Source organism: Euleptes europaea, chromosome 5, assembly GCF_029931775.1.
Source record: "Euleptes europaea isolate rEulEur1 chromosome 5, rEulEur1.hap1, whole genome shotgun sequence".
NCBI lineage: Eukaryota > Metazoa > Chordata > Lepidosauria > Squamata > Sphaerodactylidae > Euleptes > Euleptes europaea.
Genome location: NC_079316.1, coordinates 88,196,530 through 88,214,087, shown reverse-complemented (window position 1 = coordinate 88,214,087; position 17,558 = coordinate 88,196,530). Strand labels below are relative to the sequence as shown.

The 17,558-nt window shown below is 47.2% G+C and overlaps 1 protein-coding gene across 1 annotated transcript in view; it reads left to right on the top strand.

The window, feature by feature from the left end:
• The window catches only part of OIT3 (oncoprotein induced transcript 3), a 60,459-nt gene extending 51,864 nt beyond the window's left edge, over positions 1-8,595 (top strand). The window contains exons 8-9 of the mRNA XM_056850502.1: positions 6,846-6,945; positions 8,419-8,595. Of these exons, the coding sequence (XP_056706480.1) occupies positions 6,846-6,945; positions 8,419-8,595 (277 nt within the window). The remainder of the gene's footprint in view (positions 1-6,845; positions 6,946-8,418) is intronic.
• The last annotated feature ends 8,963 nt before the right edge of the window (positions 8,596-17,558 follow it).

Genomic DNA, 17,558 nt, shown 5'->3' with positions numbered 1-17,558 from the left:
ACACCATTTCCCCAACTCCAAACAGCCATGGGAGAGTGCTATTTGCCTCATTGTGTTGTAGCCCATCAGTACACAGGCATCCCCCTCCAGCGGAGCAAATAACACCTTGGAGTACTTTTTGTCGTAAGAAAATGCTATGGGGGAGTCTGAAGCCCCTTCTCCCCCCACATACAATGGTCCTGATCCAAACTGCAGCCTGTGTACTTGTGAAATGGGTTCCCACTCACCTGTCATGCAGTTTGACACTCAGCCAACCTTGTTAGTCTAGACAAAGTCTTTACTTTATTCTCTCGATCCTCTTTGGCAGGCAGCTTCTTTCAAACCTTTGTTCTCATTATTACTTGGGGCCATTCCATGCTTCATAATCATTACCCCAATGGTTGCCAAAACACAAGTCTCTGCAGAGCTGATTAGGACAGCAGAAAGAGTTACATATAAGTTTCCCACTCCCCACTTCCCTAGTAAGAAGTTCCAGGGCAGTCTTTTTAGAGCTAATTTTCTTGTGAGAACATACTGGAAAGTTACAGTGCTTTTTGTTTACAAAAGTACCATTGAACAGATGGAAGGCAGACCCCTCTGCAGGCTGTTACCATCCCTAAGTACAGCCACCCAAGAAATCCAACTCCCCAGTATTCAACCCCTTTATTTATGAGACCCAGAAACCTCTTTAGCTACCTTTTCCAGCAAGTGGTAATCTCGGATTCTTTTTCTTCTTCTGATCTTATTCTGAAGAATACAGGACCTCTGTCTTTCAATCCCCCATCAAAACAAGCAGGGTACAATGGCATTGAAGGCCTTTGACTCTTTTGTTCACCATCCAGTGCTAAGATGTACTACAGACCTAGAGGGCGTGGATGCTCTTTTGAATAAGCAGAGAGTACATTTGCGACAATGAGTTTAATGGCTTCTGATCAAACTCTTCCTGAACCAGTTAGTGATCTGCCAACATTACTAAATCACAGCTGATGGCAGCTTGGCCCAAGGACTGCGAAACATGTTTGTCTTTTAAATATCACTGGTCACTCAAGCCTAGGGCATCTTTGGGCAATCAGATCTAGGATGTTTTTGGTCTCCTGTCATCTGCAGCTGTGAATATCCGGGATGACTGTGGGCATTACAAATAACATCGGGAATGACAGATGTGAAGGAGATGCTCTGGGACCTTTGGTGCTGCACCTAGACAAGAACGCCCTCAAGCAGTTCCACAGTTCTTACATCTTCCGAGGACGACCACACAGCAGCCCCTCTGCAGCTTTTGTCCTCTAGGGGGCATCTAAACACTTCAATATGGAGGCTACTTTAGATACGATGAGACAGACACCATGGTGACTTTAATGTACATTTTGTTGCCAAGATGAATATGGTTAGCCCTAGTGACAAAGCCTGTCCAAACTATCATAAATAAAATTTCAGAAGTTCCCAAGTGGTTAACAGCTTGAAGCAAGATCCCATTTAGGAAACTGAGTGTGGCTGACTTCTATAGAACAATTTAAATCTGTCTTGGTTTAGGGGAAGGGCTGTGGCTCAGTGGTAGAGCATTTGCTTGGCATGCAGAAGGGCCCAGGTTCAATCCCTGGCATCTCCAGTTAAAGGGACTAGGCAAGTAGGTGATGTGAAAGACCTCTGCCCGAGAGCCTGGAGAGCCGCTGCCGGACAGAGTAGACAGTACTGACCTTGATAGACCAAAGCAACAGAGGAGGGCAACAAAGATGGTGAGGGGTCTGGAGACCAAGTCCTATGAGGAAAGGTGGAAGGAGCTGGGTATGTTTAGCCTGAAGAGAAGAAGACTGAGAGGGGATATGATCACCATCTTCAAGTACTTGAGAGGCTGTCATATAGAGGATGGCGCCAAGTTGTTTTCTGTTGCCCAAGAAGGTCAGACCAGAACCAGCAGGTTGAAATTAAATCAAAAGGGTTTCCGTCTAGACATTTGGAAGAATTTTCTAACAGTTAGAGCAGTTCCTCAGTGGAACAGGCTTCTTCGGGAGGTGGTAAGCTCTCCTTCCCTGGAGGTTTTTAAGAAGAGGTTAGATGGCCATCTGTCAGCAATGCTGATTCTGTGACCTTAGGCAGATGATGAGAGGGAGGGCATCTTGGCCATCTTCTGGTCACTAGGGGTGTGGAGGGGGGTGGTAGTTGTGAATTTCCTGCACTGTGCAGGAGGTTGGACTAGATGACCCTGGTGGTCCCTTCCAACTCTATGATTCTATGATTCTAAGGGTCTGATTCAGTATGAGGCAGTTTCATATGTTCATATGTTTTTAAAAAGCCACTACTTCGGGAAATAAAACACAATTTTCCATTTAATAATACAGAAGTAAGTTATTTCAAAACTGCAACCTTATGCCCTATGGCCAGTTTAATTTTTTCCTCCACTTCAGATTGATTTCATTGACAATATGAAAGAGTTGTTTCTTTTACAAGAATCAGGATTGGCCATGTTGTGGATCAGGTTTTCATAAACTATGGTGAAGTATAATTGGCACTCCATATTCAATTGGGACAGTTTGGAGCAAGACCACCCAATTCCCAGTGTCAGCAACACCAGGTCAAAAACTTGGAATTTGAGAGCCACAACCCCCAAGCCAATCAAATCTCCAATGGAGTACCAACATAGGAGGTTCACGGGCTGGATGGAGAAGGGTCAAACAGAGAATTAAGGATCATCTCATGAACAACGTTACGATAGTGCAGGAGGACCGAAGGAAAGCTGTGTTGATTAAGGGGTTGATTAAGGGGCTCCAGACTCCTGTTCAAATCCTTCCAGACCTACATACGATGTGGCCAACCACCATTACCTTGATAAACCAGCTAATTTTTGCTGCCTCGTGGATAGGGTTGGCCTAAGGGTTTGGGGCGCCCTAGGCGGCCCATGACTTTGGCACTCTCCTCTGCTGCAACCCAGGAACATGGGTAGACACCCAGCATCACCCCATCATGACCCTGGGCATGTGCGGAGCTGAGTAGGCAAGGAGCTGCCACCCCTGCATCAGTGGGTCTGCTGTAGTCTCCTCCAGCACCACCGGTGATCATGCAGTGCAATAGGCTGGTGGCACTGGGGTTGGTGGTACCATCCTGGGGTTGCCAGCTCCACTTTGGGAAATACCTAGAGATTTTGGGAGCAGAGCATGAGGAGGGCAGGGTTTGGAGAGGGGAGAGGCTTCAATGCCATAGAGTCCAATTGCCAAAGCAGCCATTTTCTTCAGGGAGAACTGGTCTCTATTGGCTGGAGATCAGTTGAGATAGCAGGAGATCTCCAGCCATCACCTGAAGGTTGGCAACCCTATACCACCCTAGCCCATGCCAGTACCTGAGGAAATCACCAAGGTCTGCCTAATGGATGGACTGGCTCTGCTCAAGGGAACTGCAAAAAGGAAAAAAAAGAGGCCTAGATCCTAACTACCGCCTACGGAACAAATTAAAAGAAAAGAAAAAACCAGCTGGAAAAGCCTGTCTGCTTGGACAATGGAGATGAATGTGAAAAACAACAAATGAATGGGCGTCATTTGTTCTTTCATTGTTAGGGTTGCCAACCTCCAGGTTGTGGCTAGAGATCTCCTGCTATTACATCTGATCTCCAGGCAACAGAGATCAGTTCACCTGCTTTGGAAGGTCAAGTCTATGGCATTCTACCCCAATGAAGTCTCTCCCCTCCCCAAATCCTGCCCTCCTCAGGCTCCATCCCCAAATCTCCAGGTATTTCCCAATCCAGAGCTGGCACCCATATTCATTGTTCTGGAGTTTGATGGACTCCTCTCCCTCCATTGCCCCCCCCCCATGTCTTCTTTTCCTTCACCTGCCTGCAGTTACATTTTAAAATAATTTTAATCTTGACATAGCACTTCTAATAAATTATATATTTTCATTATTTATATATATTTTTTCATCCCACCTATCCTTGGGTACCCACCTTCTGCATGCCAAGCAGATGCTCTTCCAATGAGCCACAGCCTGCAGGGTTTTCTAGACAAGAGACAAACAGAGGTGGTTTGCCATTGCTTGCCTCTTCCTAGAGACGCTGTACTTCCTTGGTGGTCTCCTATCCAAGTACTAACCAGAGCCAACTCTGCTTAGCTTCTGATCAGATTAGTCTAGCCTAGGCCATTTCGGTCAGGGTGTTGGAGGTATAGGAAACTGCATTTAGCTGTGGCACAGAAATGCATGATGCATAAGAAATGTCGTTAAGAGCAATGCCCTTTAGAACTAAGTACTGAGCTTAAAATGAGAAGAAAGCAACATCACAAGGCAGAACTTCATTATTCATTTGCTCTGATGTAGGGAGCCAGGATCCATCCTAGTATATGAGCAGTGCCACTTATACGCACTACCTAAAGAAAAAAACTTTCTGGGTGAGAGATGAAAATCTTCTCCATTGATCCTACCCACTGCACTCTTCTGCCATTCTAGCCCAGCCTTTCCCTTCTATGTTTGTTTTCTGGATTCATGGACCCTTTCTACTAGCATAGAAACATTCAGCATAGAAACATCCCCATCAGCAGTCTGGCATAGACCAGAAACAACATCTGAAGCTACCGGTTATGTGTTTTTCCCTCAAGTGGACATGGTATTGCTAAAGAACTATACCAAGAGAACTTTTTGAAAAAGACACAGTGGTGGTGAAAGAAAAAAGAAAGTGGTTCATACTCAAAACTACCAGTTAAACCAGAGGCGTTTAATCAGCCTAAAACACAAGATAATTTAATTGCAAACCGTTAATGACAATGTCTTTAAATTGCATCCTTTGCAATCCATTGAGAGGCATGCCTTCAAGGGGACCCTGATGATGAACACCTCAGTAACATCTGGCACTTGTCTATTAAGACAGGTGGTATTGTATCACTCATAAAATTATAAATTTCCCCCTAAAGATCTTTCTTTGTATCTGGCTGCCTCTCGGTCAGCTCTAGAAGTAGCTATCTTTAAGAGCTCTTTGATAAATTAGAAACTCGCCAGAAACACAGTCTATGGCTTATAACTCTTTAATATGGATTTCGTCACTGGATTTGATATAACAGACCCTAAGTAGGACATTTCTACAAATATGTTGTGGATGAGCACACAGAATTTATGCTGTATTAGCTGTACCAAGCTGCGTTTTGCCTTTAGGAAGCTCTGTTTTCCAGAACATTTTATTCAAAAAATGAAAATTCATGATAAATAGTTCACATATCATTTTGGAACTATGTAAGGGAACTCTGCCTCATTCGTTTTTAGCCATCTTGTAAAGCAATTCCCTCTTTTCAGATGAGCTTCTATGGACAGTTCACTAAACTACTTTAAGGAGGAAAGTGGATTCATGGGGGGATGAGTTCACATCTGCTGGCCGTACTCCTTTCTCTCTCACTCTGTCCAATGAACTCAGCTACGCTCACCCCCTAATTTGCCATTTTTGTCGTGTCCATACATTCAAGATACTCATATCTAGGATTGCCAGCCTCCAGGTGGGACCTGGAGACCTCCTGGAATTACAGCTGATCTCCAGACTGGAGTAAATGCATGATTTGGGAAGGTGGGCTCTGGCATCATACCCCACAGAAGTCCCACCCCTTCCCAAATCCCACCTTCGTGAGGCTCCACTCCCAAATCTCCAGGAATTTCCCAACCCAGAGTTGGTAACCCTGCTCATATCCAATGTGAGATCACTGTGTTCTTTGACTTTTACCCTCCCCACCGTCTACTTTTAGAGCATCCAAAGTCCACATTCCTGACAGTAGAGAGTTGGACAGAAATATGCTGTGTTGTTTTATAAGTCACCACAAAACCCGGAGTTTTTTCTCTCTCTTTGAAAGGATAGATTGCTGAAACAATGAGCGTCTACCAACAAAATCCTCAGTTGCGGCCCTGTTCGCGTCTTTAGAATTATCTCGAACTTTTCAGAGGAAAAATCCTTGCCCCTTCTGTCTGCTTCCTTCAGATTAATTCCAATAGCTTCAATATTATTTCACTAAGTGGTTTGCATTTCACAGGCCCTGCTTGAGTTGATATTCAAATGAAAACTCTGCGAAATGGTGATATGAATAATTCTTTTCTTGGTATTCCAAGCCCAGAAACCTCAGAGGTATATGAAAACTCAGAGTTTAATTATTTGCAGAAGAGCTGAAGGTGGTGTGAGAGAGGTTTTGGTTCATGTGGTATGCACAACGTGTTTTTCTTTTGCCTGGTTGTTGCCTCTGGTCAGACTGTGCAGGTTTGTGAACGAATACAGAAACCTACTAAACCTCTTTATCAGAGACCCAAAAAAAATGGGATATGTAAACAACACAAGCAGCAATACTTCTTTCAAAGCCTCTTTAACACTCGGGAAAAACAACCCAGGTTTCATCTTTCAAGCTGAAGAAATATGAAAAAAGAACCAAAATGGTTTTCATTTCACACTAATCCTGTATATTTGAGTAGCCAGAGACAGGAGGAGGAGATTTTCCTGTGATATTCTAAGTGGTATCTTTAGTTCTGAAACCCCAGAGTATTTTGAATGAATGATGATAGTATATGCTTAAGTCAGCACTGCCTACGTCTGTTGCAGTTACTGTTGCTCTAAAAGGTGACCTGAGGATAAACCTGACCGTGCTTTGTCAGCAAACCCCCACGGTCGTAGGACTGTGTGTAAAGAGAGATTAGCAGTGTGCATTCTCTGGGCTGCCTGGTGTTTATGGCAATGCCTTCAGTCCCCGCTGCTGTTTTCCCCTCCCTTCCTTCTAGGATGCTGGGTGATGGCCAGAAATACCAGTACGGTTATTAAGCAAGAGAAGCCAGACTCCCTGCCATCTTCTGGCAGGGATGTGTTGGAACTTGGGCCCCCCATACCTGTGAAAACCATTAACTCCCCCCCCCCTCTGCTTCTTCAGATGTGTTTCTGATGATTCGGTGAAGCAGTACACATCCAAGGATCATCTTGCCAAGCACTTCCAGGTCCCGGTCTTCAAGTTTGTGGGTAAAGTCAACAAGGTGAGCAAAAATAAAATTAAAAAGCAGCTGGCCCTTTACAAGCAAAACGCCCGTCATGTTTATGGGCAGCAGCTGTTGTGGTGCAGGCCTTGGGTATTGGAGAGGTACCCAAGGAGGGAGGTGAAAGTAAATCAGAGCTCCGATGCTTTCTTTCTCCTCTTTCCCCATAGCCAGCTTGTCAAGTGGCCCTGGGAACAGTAGGCAAAGAAAACATGCATTGGGGACTTCCTTCTTGAATCCAGTTCTTTGTCATGTCACAATTTAACATTACATTGCTTGAGTGACAAAAGGATACAGTGATGGACATTCATTATTATGTACACAGCTGGATTTGGAAGACTCATGAGCAAAATTTCGGGTCTTTTTCACCTTCCCCTACCGGGTGCATCCCCCATGCTCCTCCAGAGACTTCTATGGGGCTGGAGCTGTGTAGGAATTATGTTGGCTGTGGAATGGGGGCTGCAACTCAAGAGAGGACAATGTAGATATTTGGGGGGCTCCCCTGGTACAAGCTGAAATGCCTTCTGCTTGCGAAATTGGCTCCGACCGTATGCCTATGTATGGTACCATATTCTATTGGTTGGGATTCTGCTATATTCTTTGTATTGTCTTTCCCCTTATTTTCTCCTTCATTCTCTTGCTCAGCCTTCCCATCTGTACTCACTCATCTATTGCCACCTTTATTGCCACCCAGCCACTGTATCCTGTGACCAGGTTTCCTCCTCTGATTCCCTGCCCCATCACATTCTTTTGACCCTGAGCTGACCTTCAGGCAGCAAGACAGGCCATTTGAAGGCTGGTTGCATCTCTATGTACTCCCCTACATTGCTAACACTCAGCAACTTTCATAGATGAAGATGTGAACAGGTTCTGTTTGTACATTGACAGATATTATATGTGAATTTATGTGTGGTGAAATCCAAGCTCTGTGACGTCTGATCCGCTTATGTGCATGTTACCGCCTAACGTTTCAGTCATGAAGTATACCTCTCATTGCCACTGCGGATGCAGAGGCATTTGCAACGGAGCAAAGAACCTACTTTCCCCTCAGCTGCCATCAGCACCCCCAAATGTTACTTCCAGGGAATTGGCTGAGCAGGACATAATAGCTTTTGATTTCACTGCAAATGCCACAAATGAAGCTGCATTACACTGAGTCAGACCATTGGTCGATCCAAGACTGCCAGTGACTCTCAGGCAGAGGTCTTTCACATCACCTACTATCTGAACTTTTTCAGTGGAGGTGTTGGGGATTGAACCTGGGACCTTCTGTATGCCGAGCAGATTCTGTACCGCTGAGCTGCTGCTTCCTACCCCTAGTGCTGTGCTCCTCATTCCCTTAATCAACTTCAGCCAGCAAGCCCCGACATCCATGCTTAGAGCTCTGGACAGGAAACATTCTCCCGATCATACGCATGAGAGGTTTAGCCTCATCACTGCAAGATTTACATATGCACCTGTCTTTGTATTCAGGAAGTGTTCCTGCACTGCCGTGTCCTTGTGTGTGGAGTGACGGATGAGAGGTCTCGTTGTGCTCAGGGCTGCCACCGACGGATGCGCAGATGGGCTGAGGCGGAGGAAGAGGAAGCCAGTCAAGTGGCTCACCATATCCTGACGGGGGGTCCCATTAGGATTGACATGGAGGAGTAGATCTGTCTTATAAATGTGCTGTCTCACTGTCACTCTCTCCTATGTACCATTGATAGCAAGTAGTAGTAGGTATTCTGTCAAAACATTGTGTGTGTTTTTTAATTGACAATGTATGACTTTCTTTATTGAGGCCAAATTAGATGCAGGTCTTTTCACATCAAAGTTTCCTGTGGTTTGGATGCGACACGCAGTGGTTTTTCCTCCCAAACTTGCTCATGTCCTTGTTTTCCTTTTTGTGTTCTTCTGTGGTTCTTTGTCGTTACTCTGTGCTGTCTCGAATTGGACGAAAGGTGTTTTGAGAAAGTATGGGGGAAATGATGAGGAAAGCATGGCCAGACAACAAATGGAAAATGAGGATGTGAGGAAGCTCAGAGAAAAAACGCTGAAGGTTGGACCCGAACTGTGGGAAAACCTCCATGTGAAAAGATCTACAGTGTGCATCTAAAATGCTTCTTGCTTAACAGCAAATGAATCCTCATAGCACCCTTAATAGATATGGCGGATGCACAGGACCAAAATGGCGTTGATGCGCTAGAAATTGTTTACACAAATGATATCCAAAACATCTAGATAATCCAGTCAAGTTCTATCCTGAAAAGGCTATAATGACATGGGATAAAAGTGGGGAGGGGATGCCTGCTGCCCCTTCCCAATCATTTTAAAGTGGCACATTTGATCATTTTACAAGCAATTGTCAGGCTGCTATCTCGGTTTCGTTATTGCCTCTGTCTCTGTGCTGTATTGTCTGCCCCCCAAGGTCGCATACCTAGGCCTGGGAACTCAGCTCCTGGGAAACTGTATTCATGCGTGTAATCTCCCGCCTTTCCTGCCTTATAATATCTCCCAGCTAGTGAGCCTCTCATAGCTGTCATTTTATTCGTTTGCACTGTATGCCTATTTGATCAGTAAAAGCCATCTGTTTGGACTCTATATGACTTTGTGGTGATTTCTGGTTCTGTGGGCCAAGGGCTGACATTATGACAAAACTTAGAAACGAAACCACTTCCGCGGTCACAAATTATTTTACGCGGAAACGAATGTAAACGAAAGATATGCGTCACGAAGAGGCGGGCCAGTTTCTGAGCAGAGGGGATCCCTGCGCATGGAATCAAATGTATTTGCTTAGAAAACAAATCAGTAACAACCCACAACACAGTTTTACCCCCACTGAGAGGGAGATCAGTCATGAAGTCCATAGCAATCACTTCCCAAGGTCTGCTGGGCGTTTCAAGAGGTTGTAGCAGTCCCGGGGGTTTGCCCTGCGATCGTTTCGCAGCGGCACAAACGGGACAGCTGCGGATGAAGGAGTCAATGTCGGAACGCATTCCCCCCCACCAGAACTGTCTGCGCAATAAGTGAAGGGTCTTCAGAAACCCAAAGTGCCCAGCTGTTTTGGCTCCATGAGCTAAATGTAAAACGTCCTTCCGGAGAGCTTTGGGTACATACAATTTTGAGTCTTTGTACCAGGACCCCCCTTGTTCCAAAACACCAGGAGGTAGGGTATGAGCGGAACGTTCTAAAAGGCACTGGTCCCGAAGGACAGTTAAAAAGGATTCGGAGATGGGGATTTTGGAGGGAGCCCCCCCATCGGTCATGGAGATCTGAGAAACAGTTATAGGGCTAGTGCTTACGTGCGGCGGCGCGCAGACTGCAGGCGGCTGAGCGGTCGGAGGGGTAGGAGGGGCGGGAACTCCGGTCTGTTGCGGTGGCGGCTGGGCAGCCGGTTGGGCTGGCGGAGCTTGCGAGTTAGGGAAGGTGTGCTGATGCTGGGATCGGGTTTGCACAGCCAGCATAGGTAGGGCCCCACGTTGCATAGGGGTGAACAGAGAGTTGGTGGGTCTTTCGAGTTTTACCGGATATTGTGGTAAACGGGAGAGGGCATCCGCGAGAACGTTCTGCTTCCCAGGGACGTGCTTCAGGGTGAAACGGAACTGAGCAAAGAACTCCGCCCACCGTTGTTGTTTCGCCGATAGCTTATGGGACCCCGTGAGGGCAGCTAGATTTTTGTGATCGGTCCAAACTTCAAAGGGTACTTTAGACCCTTCCAAGAATTGCCGCCATAAAGTCAGTGCATGATGAACTGCAGAGGCCTCTTTCTCCCAGATGGGCCAGTTTAATTGAGCGTGCGCAAATTTTTTTGAAAAGTAAGCGCAAGGGTGAAGAAGACCGTCCGGTCCTTGCTGGAGGAGAGCCCCTCCCATGGCTACATCGGAAGCATCGACTTGCACAATGAACATTTGATTTGGGTCTGGGTGCCGTAGCACCGGCTCCGAAGTGAAGAGGCGTTTGAGGGCCAGAAAGGCGGCTTGGCATTGCTCAGTCCATAGGATTTTTGCGGAGGGCAAGGCAGCCGAGCTTACTTTTCCCTTAGTTTTCAGCAGGTCCGTAATGGGTAGAGCCACTTGGGCGAAGTTAGGGATGAATCCCCGATAGAAGTTTGCAAATCCTAGAAATTGCTGTACTTGCTTACGGTTGGTGGGGGGAGTCCAATCGAGGACGGCTTGGACTTTGCCGGGGTCCATGCGAAGACCTTGGTGGGAGATGATGTATCCCAAAAACGTGAGTTTGCTTTGGTGAAATTCACACTTAGCTAGTTTAGCGAACAGTTGATGGTTACGCAGGCGTTGTAGAACTTCCCTGACCAGAGTCACATGCTCGTCCACAGTTTTCGAATAAATGAGAATGTCATCTAAGTAGACCACCACCCCACGATATAGAAGGTCATGTAGGATTTCATTGATGAGTTGCATGAAGACCCTCGGGGCCCCTTTTAATCCGAATGGCATTACAAGGAATTCATACATTCCGAAACAGCTAGAGAAGGCAGTGAGGTGTTCATCTCCTTCGCGGATACGGACTCGGTAGTAGGCTTCCACCAAGTCTAAGTTAGAGAACACACGGCCTTCCTGTAATTGTCCCAAAATATCCGATATTAATGGGATAGGATAGGCGTTGGTCTGGGTAACCGCATTGAGCTTTCTGAAGTCAATGCACAGGCGAAGGTCGCCCTCTTTGTTCCGGACGAAAAACGCGGGGGCCGAGTTTGGGGCATTCGAAGGGCGAATGAACCCTCTGGCGAGGTTTTTGTCCAAAAAGTCCCGGAGGACAGTGCGCTCGGAAGCGCTCATAGGGTAAATCTTACTTTTGGTTAATGTGCAGTCCTTTACTACTTCAATCGCACAGTCTGAGGCCCGGTGGGGGGGTAAGGCATCACATTCCCTAAGGTCGAAGACATCTTCAAAGTCCCGGTATACAGCGGGTAGAGCCGGTGGTACTGGGGCAGTAGAGGTTAATGCTGGAACGGGCGGAAATGGCAGAGCAAAGTTTTGCCGATGCTGGTCGCAGGTGGGACTAGCGAAAGAGATAGTGTTTGTTTCCCAATCAATACTGGGACTATGTCCTTTAATCCAGTTAATTCCCAAGACCACTTCAAATCGGATAGGGGCTATAGTGAAGTCTATTTGTTCCCAGTGGGAACCAATTCCCATTGCCACCCCTATGGTGCGGTGATCAACTGGACCCCCCTGGAATTGGCTCCCGTCCATTTGAGCAAATTGGACGGGGGCGGGTAAAGCCTCTGAGTCGGCTCTGAGTGCAGCAAACGTGGCTTCGCTTATGAGAGTGCGACAGCAACCGGAGTCAATTAGTGCTTTGACGGGGATTTGTGGACCTCCGTTAAGTTGTTGTAAAACTGCATCCACGTAGACGGTGGAGTCCACTTCTTTGATTTTGGTAGGAGCATTCGGTTTGATAGGAAGATCCTGAGAGGTCTGTGGAGATGCTCCATTCACCACAGACCGGAGCCGTTTTTTGACAAGTCGAGGGGAGATTCCAGGTTTAAGGCTGGAGAAATCCAAGGGTTTTCCTCATCCGAAGAGGGAAAGCTGTCCCCCAATGGGGCACTTGTAATCCGAGACCCGGCGGGGTCGTTGGAAGCAGGCAGGGAGGCTGGGTCCCCGGCATGGAGTGCAGAGGGTGTGGGCCTTCCCGGAGCTGCGCTGCGGGTGGCCGCGGTGCCTCTGCGTGGTGGACGACCTCGGGCGCGGGTTGTCGTGCTGGGACGAAATAATTCCTGGCGGCGTGGGCAAACGGCTGCAAAGTGGCCCATTTCCCGCATGTAAGACAGGCACCCCTCTGAAATCGGGCTTCACGTTCCTGGAGCGGACGTGGGGGATTTCGTGGGACGAGCAGTGGTGCCTTGGGTTGAGGCTTTTGGGTGCCCTTCTCCTTGTGCTTTTGACGGACGAGAGAAATAAAGCGGCGGCGGCTTTCCACTTCCTCGGCTAATAGGATCCAGCCTTCGAGGGTATCGGGATCGCCCCGCATGTAAGACCAGTTCAGAATGTCAGGATGCAAGGCTTCCCTGAAATGATGGATTAGGGTGGTCTCGGGCCAACCTACAATTTTACTTGCCAGTCGCTGAAATTCATCGGCAAATTCCCGAACTGTAGCAGAGCCTTGTTTTAATTGTAAGAGTTCCGTTTTGGCTCTTTCCCCCAGGAAGGGGTCCTCAAACCTCCTTCTCAGGGCAGTCATGAAGTTGTTGAGGGAACGAATCGCACGAGAGCGGGTGTCAAACTGGAGGACCATCCAGTCAGCCGCTTTGCCTGTCAGGAGGGAAGCTACGTACCGCACCCGGCTATCTTCCGTGGGGAAAAGTTGACCTTGTTCTCGCATATAACTGTCCACTTGATGCAAGAAACAAGGCAAAGTCTCAAGAGATCCGTCATACGTAGTCCTCAATTTGAGTTGCTTCCAAGGGCCGGGCGCGGGTTGACCCGGTTGCACGGGTGGTCCGGGCGGAGGAGCAACAGGAGCTCCAGGAGGCAAGGGTGGAGCAGGCACATTAGCAGGTGGTTGCACGGGTGGTCCGGGCGGAGGAGCAACAGGAGCTCCAGGAGGTAAGGGTGGAGCAGGCACATTAGCGGGTGGTTGTACGGGTACCCCCTGACCCGGTATCGGAACGGGCTGTCTCTGAGCTATCAGGGTTTGTTGTAATTGCCTGTTCTCTTGAAGCATAAGTTCCATTACTTCCTGGAGTTGATCAACACGGTCGGAGAGCTCCCGATTCTGGGCTCGTAAACGATGAACCTCCTCACTTGGGCCACCAGTAAGATGAGGCTTACTGGTTCGGAAGCTCGTGGCCCATTGAGAGCTATCCCCATATAAATCCTCGTCTTCAGACTCATCTGAGTCTCGACGTCGGTCAGCCAAACGGCGTGCGCGTTGGGTCGCACGCGACGGGACAAACGCCGGGGAAAAAGTTAGACCTGATAGTCCCAGTACATAGTCCTTGGGGCGCGTGTCCACGTTCGCCTGATTCCTAATCCTTGCTGCAGCCGCCCTGGCTGCTTCCGCCGCCTCTCTCTCTCTTGCGACCCTAGCCGCTTCGGCGGCTTGCTGATCCGCAAGAACTTTGGCGTTCTCAAGTCTTAGGGCAGTCTCTGCCGTAATGCGCGGCAAAAGTTCTGTCTCGAGGAGCAAGAGTATGGGGTCAGGTTCCCCGCCCAGCAGAGGTTGTACTCGAACCGCCAGTGCGGATGCCTCGGCTCCAAACGTCGGGGTCAAAACTTGAGCCAAGGTGGCTACCGGGGTGTCCTTTGTACATTCCACAAGGAGAAGAGCGGTGCTAATAGCGACTCGCTTGGCCTCAGCCTGGCAGCTGGCCGCATCCGGGATCAGGGAAAAACCCTCCGGCGGGGCTCCCGCCATGGTAGAAAGAGTTTGTCGAGAAATAAGATTATCCAAAAGTCCAGTTAATATTTGTAAATCCTCAGTCGCCAATCGGGCATCGTCCAGTAATTGATCCAAGTCCTGAAGATCTAAACGAGCATCAGTATCCTCCGATATTAACATCCAGAGACGTCCTGTAAGAGATTGCCACTGCGCCTGTACCAGTCCCCTCAAGCGGCAAACCTCTCGGGTCGTCCGGAAAAGTTCAGCGATTAAGTCTTGTAACAGAGTAGGGTCCTCTGAGAAGGGCTCCAGGGTAGTAGATCACCTGGAGAGCTGCACAGCTCCCATCCAAGTGGCAGGCGAACCCCCCTGGGCTCCAGCCTGGCTAGGAGAACGGTGAAGATGAGAGATAGCTGTCATAATGTCAGCCCTTGGCCCACAGAACCAGAAATCACCACAAAGTCATATAGAGTCCAAACAGATGGCTTTTACTGATCAAATAGGCATACAGTGCAAACGAATAAAATGACAGCTATGAGAGGCTCACTAGCTGGGAGATATTATAAGGCAGGAAAGGCGGGAGATTACACGCATGAATACAGTTTCCCAGGAGCTGAGTTCCCAGGCCTAGGTATGCGACCTTGGGGGGCAGACAATACAGCACAGAGACAGAGGCAATAACGAAACCGAGATAGCAGCCTGACAGCAATGTAATCAACATAAAGTTCCTTCTTTTCCCACGCAGAGGATGAAAGCATATTGAGCCAGACTTGTTAATACTCAGGTCATACATCATCATGCCCTGGAAAATCTCCCAAATTTGGATGTGAATCAGTGGCACGGTAACATGCCATCTGACATGCATTGAACCCACACAAACCCAAATGTCATCTTGTGCTAACTTCATCCTGCAAAAGATGGTTGTGTGATTTGACTCTCCATACCACTGAAGCTGAAAGAGCTAACTCAAGTTTAAAGGCCACTCTTTCCTCTTGAGAAACTGTATGGATTTCACTAGCGTGGAATCCTGAGAACTTAGGTCATTTATGCATGGTCGCTTTACCCTCCTTTATTCCCTGTTTCAGCCAGGATCAAATTTTTCAGTATGCACATTACCTCATTCCTTGGAAGCTCAACGCTGTTTCAACGCAAAACGAACCCAGCTTTTCCCATTCCTCTTCTTTCCCGAATTAAACCATTCATCCTGGCTCATTCCGGAGTCACAGAGCATGCATACTCTGTTCTCGGGTTGAGCTTCGCCCCACCCTTTTCCAAACCCCTCTTCAAGGCAGCATGCAGATAGCCAAACAGGGGAAGCACAGAAGATTGGCTTCTCTCACAGCCAATCACGAAGCAGTGTGTAAAGAGGCAGGGATTCAAGTGCTTCCTGGGAGCTCTTTCTGAGCAAAAAAAGAGGCTTTTTAAAAATGAGGCTTGGATTTCTCTCCCTCCCCCCCTTACAGGTAGCTCCATTTTGTTTTTGTTTTTTGTTCTTAAAATGTTTTTTTTTATGTGGCAGTTGGGTCTGGGTGGGGAAGGAAATCTTCTCTCAGGGTGAGTACTGCGAAGTCAGCCAATTACAGAGCAGCATTTAAAGGGGTGGGACTTGATTTGAACTTGGGAGACTGCTTTTCTGTATTCATGCCTCCATTAGCACACAGTTTCGTCCCTGATCATTCCAGCCAATGCATAGTTTCCCCCAACTTTGATCCTGGCTGAAACGGGGAATAAAGGAGGTTTAAGCGACCATGCATAAATGACCTAAATCTACAATCCACAAAGAACTTGTGCCAGAACTGTTTATATACTGATTCCCATTCCATTCCCTAGCATTGTTTCTTACTCTTGTATTTGCTGAGATTATTCAGCATTTAAATGGATTGCCGTCTGAAGCTTTGCTTCTGAGCATTCTTGGCATCAGACAATGCAGATTTGAGGAATCTGTCACGTGCATCAATCTGCTATCACCTGCATGACAAAAAAAAACCCTCTGGAAACAGGCATTGATACAATAGCTGCAGGGCTAAAAAAAAAAGGTACCTGTTTCACCTTGCTAAATGTGTATTATATCAATGGTGGTGGACCGTGCCATAAAGTCACAGCTGACTTATGGTTACTCCATAGGGTTTTCTAGGCAAGAGGCTTTGGAGGGGGTTTCCTATTGCCTGCGTCCGTATTGGCTGAGCATTTGGAGAGAACTGTGACTGGCCCAAGGTCACCCAGCAGGCTTCATGTGGAGGAGTGGAGAGTCGAACCCAGATCTCCAGATTAGAGTCCGCCGCTCTTAACCACTACACCACACTGGCTCTCAATACAAATGTGTATTATACCCATTCAGTATCAAGTCTTATGAACTATGAAGTTGCTGGAGATGAGTGCTGATCTTGTGGTCCCCATTTTGCCCTCTCATCCCATGACTGGTTTGCTGGTTAGTTGGCTTAGCTGTGGTCTTGCCAGGGGATCATAAGCAATAATTGTGAGAAATTTAAAATACATTAGCATCAGAGGGCAATTGCAGGACCCAGCAAACTCTGCTCCTGAGGATAATGTACCGTGTGAAAAAAGGGAGACATTCTTATTTTATGGGAACACAGAGAAGAATCAAATCCAACACTATCAGGCACATATAATGTAAATCGTCGGGAAACACAAAATGTTACCGCAGTGCAAAAAGCAGGTTTTCAGATAACTGAGAGTCAGATAACAGAGATTTGCTGCAGGTTCTGTTTAGTAATGGAACCTCCCCCTTTTTTTTTTCCATAAGAGGACTATAGGAAAAAAGTCTGCAGAACTTGAGCTTTGGATGAGCAACTTTTTGAAACAAAGATCTGGAGACTATTATACCTTGGAAGAAGGATTGTAAAAAAAACTATATACCTGTGTAACTCCTCAAACTGTAAAATAACAGTAACTCTTCATAGCTAGAACAGAGAATTGAAAATGTTTCTTCGGCAACCTCTGTAGTTTTGAATTACGTATGTTATTTAATAAAAGTGGAGTTTACAACCACCTGCATTATAAACTTTTCTTCCCCTCCATTCTCCATTTGTTTCTTTCTCTCCTCCTTTCTTAGGTGATATATCTGTTGTCTCTTTTACAGTGGAGTAAGGACTTCTTGGGAATAAAATTAATGGCAATTCCAAAAACCAAGATGGATTGTTGTACTGTTGTTCCTTCCCTCTTTGTGCCAAGGGCAGCAGCTCCCTCAACCAATGGCCTGCTGAGCATCTGTGATCCAGGAGTGATAACTCCTTTCCCCCTCTGTAATTCAGAGTTTGGACACACAA